The 7,324-nt window shown below is 43.5% G+C and overlaps 1 protein-coding gene across 1 annotated transcript in view; it reads right to left on the bottom strand.

The window, feature by feature from the left end:
• Window positions 1–2,247: 2,247 nt before the first annotated feature.
• LOC138268572 (methanethiol oxidase-like) overlaps window positions 2,248–7,324 on the bottom strand; it is a 42,911-nt gene continuing 37,834 nt past the window's right edge. Inside the window, exons 11-12 of the mRNA XM_069218348.1 lie at window positions 5,018–5,136; window positions 2,248–4,566 (exon numbers count right to left, since the gene is read on the bottom strand). Of these exons, the coding sequence (XP_069074449.1) occupies window positions 4,404–4,566; window positions 5,018–5,136 (282 nt within the window). The 3' untranslated portion in view covers window positions 2,248–4,403. The remainder of the gene's footprint in view (window positions 4,567–5,017; window positions 5,137–7,324) is intronic.

Raw genomic sequence — 7,324 nt, 5'->3', positions numbered from 1 at the left:
AGGGTACTTATCATGGTCTTCTCAAGAGCTCATGGTCTAATCTTCTGTGCGCATTCAAGTGCTCAGAATGCTGGTCTTTAAAGATCTTTCAGGCTGTATCAAGATATTCTGCTTCAGTCTTTTCTCTGAGATTATCCTACTGTCTTTCTGTCTTGGCAGAGAAGAGAAGTCGTCAGAGGGCCGACAGAAGGTGTGATAGAAGAGAATGTAGCCTAACAGCCCCGGGCTTGGCACACCTGAAAGTCAGTGCCAACTTTAATATATTAAAAAAAACTGTAATTAACATTTTCAAACAAGGCAGCTAATACTTTGGGTTTGGCATGGAATGCTAGTGTTCCATTATCTTCTGGAAACAGTGCCTGGTGGTGATTTAATTCCCACTGAGGTGTGCATCGGAGGAGTTTCCATAACAAAAGCTACCGCCTATTGCATTGCCAAAGCCACTTTTCAAGTAAAAGCAAAGGTGTAAAACTTGTAAGAACATGCATTGGTCAATACAATACGTCTTTTTTCAACATTTTTATTGCAAGCATACGCCACAAAAAAAAGAAACATGCTACTATGTAAACGTGACCAGGAAATGCTTGTAATAAAAAAAAATCGGTATTTAAAAAAAGTAACCAAACATAATTTGAATAGTAGTAGTAAGAGTGCTTCCTAGCAGAAAGACATGCTTAGAACAGGTAGAGAAACTTGATTTAGTTTTAAAATCTGCAATAGGAAAATATGATTTTAATGTCAAAAAGGAAAAAGTACAAATGGTTTATTGTATCCTGAAGGTGGAGTGTATGCACTTAAGAATGACTAAACATAAAAAAAGAATGACAAGAACAATAGCGATAGCAAAGTAAAGTGTTGGTGAAGAAACTCTGTCAGTGAGGTGCACTTCTTTTTTAAGTGCATATGTTAATGTGAAAATGCCATCACTCATGTGCAACAGAGCTAATACCTAAAGTGGGCTGACCCATTACCGCCTGCTGTATGCTGCAGTGGGCACAGGCAACATGGGAACGACAGTTGAAGAGACAAATGAAAAGGGCCACCCCAAAGCCTCCCTATGTATAGATAGTTGTGAATATTTTTTTCATTTTGTATTTCTTTTATAACATGAGGCTGGCAAAAGGTGTTAATAGGCCAGACCCAACATTCAGCCCATCATCGAGATTCAGTGTTACAAAAGTAAGACTTATACTGGTCCGACATTTGAATATTAAAACATAAAATATGCTCTCTTGCCCTTTCTTGTGGCTCTGAATGATGGAACCAGATTATTTTTCTTAAGACTCTAATGAGCCCAATGTGGTGTCTCCTTTCTATGCCTGTAATAGACTTAGGGGGTCATTCCGACCCTGGCGGTCAAAGACCGCCAGGGCCGCGAATGACGGAAGCACCGCCAACAGGCTGGCGGTTCTTCCTTGCCCATTCTGACCGCGGCGGTAAAGCCGCAGTCAGAAAACCGGGGCCGGCGGTTTCCCGTCGGTTTTCCCCCGGCTGGGCGAATCCGCCATGGCGGCGCTGCAAGCAGCGCCGCCATGGGGATTCTGACCCCCTTACCGCCAGCCTGTTTCTGGCGGTTGTCACCGCCAGGAAGAGGCTGGCGGTAACGGGTGTCTACGGGCCCCAGGGGGCACCTAACAGGGCCGCCAGAAGCTTTTCACTGTCTGCTTAGCAGACAGTGAAAAGCGCGACGGGTGCAACTGCACCCGTCGCACACCTGCAACACCACCGGCTCCATTCAGAGCCGGCTTCAGTGTTGCAGGCCCCCTTCCCGCTGGGCCGGCGGGCGCTACCAATGTTAGCGCCCGCCGGCCCAGCGGGAAGGTTGGAATGGCTGCAGCGGTCTTTTGACCGCGGAGCGGCCAAATGGTGGTTCCCGCCAGGCGGGCGGCGACCACCGCCCGCCGGGGTCAGAATGACCCCCTTGGTTATTTAATTTGTAAGTGCCTCGCTTAGGCCAGTCCTTATCCCGGTAATATATGTTTACAGGTCACCTTGTAAATACTGCCCAGATAGACTTTTGTAGCGCCCCTCCCCACCCACACCCCTGGCGAGCCCAGGTTTGAACTAACTTACCAACAGGGGCAGGAAAGACCGACAGGCTGGCCCATGCCTCTGTCATGACTTGCTTGGAGGCAAAGCATACTGGATAACCATCATTACTGCTAGAGACTGCCAGTATTATATTTATTGAGTTCTTAACCCACTTCTCCAAAAGATGGACACATACAAGAAGTCCACATTATATAATTTTCAAAAGGTTTTTATTAAATACTAAACAACTGTTCCAGTGCACATTATATAAATGAGCAGTACTGCAGAAATAAAAATAGCGGTGAAAAGCAAAAATGCAATACTTGTAAATATGACATAAATGGCGGCATATCAGATGGTGATCATTAAGCCACATCATTGATGGATTCAGTCTGTGTTGGAATACCTCACTTTCCTTTCTAGGCTCTAGCTGTTACCTACTTTAGCACCAAAAATGCCATAAAAACAAGTTTCTTAGGTGCCCTTTATACAAACATACCTCTCACTCGTATTGTAATGTTTCTCGGCGTGCAGTGAGTAAGGTCAGTCTCTGCCTTTGTTTTGATGCGATTTGCTTATGAAAGTGACCAGTTCGACCAGCCCGTGGCAGTGATAGGCCTTCTTGCAGGCTCTTAATGATGTGATGCTCGACTAAGATGCTGAAGCGTCTCTCTCCGATAAAATGCCTGTCATTCTAAATTATGTGCAATTCCTTGGTGTTATAATGAGACAAATAGGCCCTGTGGTTTAGGAGATAAGGTGTGAAAAAGTAACTTGTGACTTTCTCCTGCACACTTGCTGACATTTACTCTACTTTATTAATTACGCCGTTGAATACAAAACGAGCCTCTTATGTACTATTACCCTATATCAAACCATCACACTATAAAATGTAAACAATTAATGAAGTAATAAGCATGTATCTAGGATGAATAAATGACTGCCAAAGGGTGCTCCAAAATAGGAAAAATGCAAAGCACGTATCACCACAAGCTGCCTTCATTGGAACCTAACCTGGTGGGCTGAAGGGCCCCTTCATCTGCTGAAGAACTTAAGGTAGGAAGCCTCATTTGTCTAGTAGGATTGAGCCCATAAACCCACCTTGCTTCCCGGGACTCGGTGAGCAAAAACACCCCATACATTGAGCTAAGGTGCTAAATAATAAACTCCTGGCACTCTTGAGCTGTGGCCTGTTGGTTTGGGGATATCTGGGCACCACCTCCACTCACTAGCAGCTCTGTGCCCTCCTGTTAGAGAAGCCATTTTAGGGCAGGTTCACCAGAGTGGGCACCTTTGCCTGTGGTCCACCAGATTGAAAGTGTCTTTTGTAATGCTGCGGCTGACATTGTATTTGCCCTGATAGCCTTTACACAGCACACTGAATCATTGCGTCCTCTGCAGGCAAGCCAGCGGGTCACCTCTGTATCATCCCCGGGGGAGAAGAAAAACATTCATTTAAAGCACACCTGAAAGCTGGTATCCCCTTCTTCCTCCTCTGATGAGTGATGTCCCCAAATGAGAGCAGTAGAGGAAACTGGAAGTGGTGAGACAGTGAGAAAAACACACGGCGCCAGAAACCTTGTGGAGGTCTACACATGCTTGTAAGTTGTCCTGCACTGACAACTTTCTGGGAACAAGTAATGAAAACTTTCAAACATTTTTGAGCAACTAATTATGGTAAGACCAACATTACGTATGATTGATATTGACTCAAGGAGGTGTGGAGATATGTCTGAAGATATCTAGAAGACAAAATGCTATTCTGCATTATGTTACTCGCTAGACATGAAATGTGTAAGAAAAACAATGGATATCCCTTAATGCACCTGAAGTGGTTTACTGGCCAAGAGAAGTAACTAATATTTATTGCCAAGGTGAACAATGCCTCCTAAAGAAAAAAAATAACCGTTTTTGACTACCTTTGGCAATTTGGTCGTTAAAATGCGAAGATGGGCTAGTATTAATGAGGTAATATGGATGGCCGATTGAAGGCACTGGGTGATTTTACCATAAACTGAAAGAAAGTCCCAAGATTACCTAGGTACAGATGTTGGTTATGGGGGTAAAACAGTCCACAATAGATGCATAATCCTTCAGTTGTGACGGAAAAGATGGCCTGACACAAAGAGAGAGAGAGACTCTAAACCCTGATGGTGATGCGGACTTTTTGAAAAACTATTCATTTTTATTTTTATTTAGGGTGACATATTATGCACATGCCAGGAAAAGCAGAGTATGTGGAAGTGAGGAAAACCGTTTTGGGAGGTATAAAAGGTCCTAACAGATTTTTTGAAAAAAAATAACTCGTTAATAACGTGAAGCCAGCAACCCTTAACACCCATGACCCTCGAGCCCACCAAGGCGTCTGCCAACTATATCCAGATGTCAGACGAGCAGTCCCCTCCAGAGAGGCGCATATCATGGGCGAGGGATGGCCCAGAAGGCTCCTTCCCGAAATCGATGAGAAAATCTTTGTTGATGGTCAGACCGCCCTTCTCAGTGTCCACGTCGATCTGAAGCATCGCTGCCCCTTCTCTGAAAAAGAGAAGAGCAGAAAAATTGAAAACATTTTTTAACACATTACTGAGTCTTTCTTCTAATAGGACTTTCCATCTGCAGGCCTATTCATTCCACCATTCACACATTAAAACAAGAGTTTGCAGAAACAAAGCACTTCTAGGTGTTCATCCAGGGCCATATTTCCACGTGAAACAAGACAACACAAACTTCCACTATGAAAACAAGTACCGACAAAGCCAATAGGTCTGGTCTTGCGTGGACAGTGGAAACCTATGGGCACACAGGCCCTCATAATATGTTTCTCAATACCAATTTGAGGGGAAACAAAAGTTTCGAGATATGTGATAGACTACTTATAGTTTTTCTATGGATATTACAGATTTTTTTTTAACATTCTCTCTCTCTCTCTTGCAATTCCATGTTTCGAGTTACGATCCTAGAGTACAATAGAGGCGGCGTCTCTTACTTCACCATCTCTGGGTAGAACTGCTTGTCCCAGAAGCTGAGCAAGGAGGTGGTACAGTACAACCTCTTTCCATCAAAGCTGAGCTGGATCATCTGAGGTCCCCCCTGAATCTTCTTACCCTGAAATATGAAAATAATTCGTAATTAATTAAATGACAAGAGTACAAGCTAGCCCACTGCCTCTGCTTGGGATGCAGTCTTGGAGGAGGCAAGAATATTCACTGTGGAGGCTATGGCGCCTCATGAGAGAGACCGCTCTGTCGCCCCGCTATGCAGAATGGCTTCCATTTCCTTCCACTTGTATCAGCTACCAACACGACCTCTTGCACCCCTCCTCCTCACCTACCTGCCTATGGTTGCATCTATGCTAACAGTCTAGAACCGGACTGCAACCCCCTGCCCCCGAGATCGAAGCGATTCAACAGAGTAACAGATCGATGTAGACCCCAAGATCCTGGCAAGGGAGAGCCCAAAATTAAATGATCCCCCAACTCTTATCACACCAAGCAAGCGAAGCAAGGCATAGTGACCCTCTACAGATGAGCTTGCATGTATGTCTCTTCCATCCAAGCATCTATCCATTTATCTGTTCATCCTGCCATCCACCCACCGACATCCCCCATTTCACCTCCACATTCTGTCATCCATTCAGTCTTTCATCCAACATTCTGTCTGTCACCAACATGTTCATCCGTCCACCTAGCCATATTCAAACCTATCCATCTATCTTCAAACATATCCAAACATATCTATCCTTTCACTCAGTCATCCATACTTTTCACTTATCCATCCCCTTTTATCCATTCATCCAACCATCCTTTAAGTCATTCATCCATCCAAACTTTCGATCATCCATTCATTTTTTTCACTAAGCCATCCTTACAACCATCCTTTCACTCATTCTTAGATCAATCTATCCATCCTTTTACTCATCCATCCATCCGCCTTTTACTCCATCCATCCATTGATTGATTCATCCATTTGCCCTTTCACTCATCTATCCATCCTTTCATTCATTCATCTTTTACTGTTTCTCTCATCATCCATTCATCCTTTCATTCATCCAGTCATTCTCCCTTTCACTCATCCCTCCATCCATCCTCTTTTTCACTCGTGGACATAAATGAGCATAAGTATAATTGTGAACATGAGGAGGACTAATTGTGCAGAACCGTAGTGATATGTGTGCGGAACGTGGTGTGAGAAAAGCATCAGGTGGCATAGAAGAGCCCACCAGAAGTAGCTGAAAAGCACCACAAGCATGAGTGGGAAGCGCGGCCAGTCTGACAGCATGCGTAATTGAGCAGCACCACTGGCATAATTGACATAAGTGAACAGCACAATGGGTACAACTGCGCAACACACTAGGCACCACATCGGCAGAATTGAGTAACTGAGCTACACAGTGGCCATGTTTGACCCTCAACAATCTTTCTAACTGAGCAACACAATTAGCATAACGAAGCTGCTCAGCTGCCATAATTGTGTGGTAAATTAATAGTGCTTAAAGCAGGCTGCAACGTTTTAGCAGCATCCATCGACATACACGGCCAACACCTTCTCATAAACCCGTCACAGAAGCACATAACAGTAAGAAATTTGATATTTTATTTTCTGGAACAAAAATTCTGATGGGATGTTCACTAGTACAGGGGATATGCAGGGCAATCATAGAACATTACATTTGGATTATATTGTCTGACACAATTTGTACAAACCTTTTTACAGTGCTACATTGCATCATATGGGCACTACATTTTCTATGACATAAACGCTAGTCCCATGTGCACCCAGAGATCAAACTGATTACAGACCTTTCCAATGGACTATTATGAAAATGTTGTTGCTGCAGAGGATAATGATTTTTAAGTACTATGATAAACTCTGAAGTTCTAGGGTACTTAATAGACATTATTCAAGATTGGCCTGTAAAAACCGATGGCTTTGGCTGTATGCTTTGAAAGATGTAATACTCCGAACCATATCATCGAAGGTTTATACCCATGACCTAATTTAAGAAAATCTATCAAATAATATAAACTGCTTTTCCATTTGGTACTGCTGAATAGTCCTTGATGAGCAGAAAATTCCACACAAATGGTTAATTCCATACAGGAAGGCTAACTAACAGGGGTTAAATAATTTGAATAACCCCACCCTGAGCCCTAAGTTTCTAACATTATCTTAACATGTCAGCTATCTCTGAGTGGCTTTAAAATAGAAGAAAAGGGAAGCCTTTAGATTAAAGAAATGAATGAATTTTGCAGCTGCCCCTCTGGCCTATGGAGGTGTCTTTGACCTATCATCA

This window comes from Pleurodeles waltl, chromosome 12 (assembly GCF_031143425.1).
Source record: "Pleurodeles waltl isolate 20211129_DDA chromosome 12, aPleWal1.hap1.20221129, whole genome shotgun sequence".
Lineage (NCBI taxonomy): Eukaryota > Metazoa > Chordata > Amphibia > Caudata > Salamandridae > Pleurodeles > Pleurodeles waltl.
Note: the sequence above shows the minus strand (reverse complement) of the source record. Positions and strands in the feature narration are given on the sequence as shown.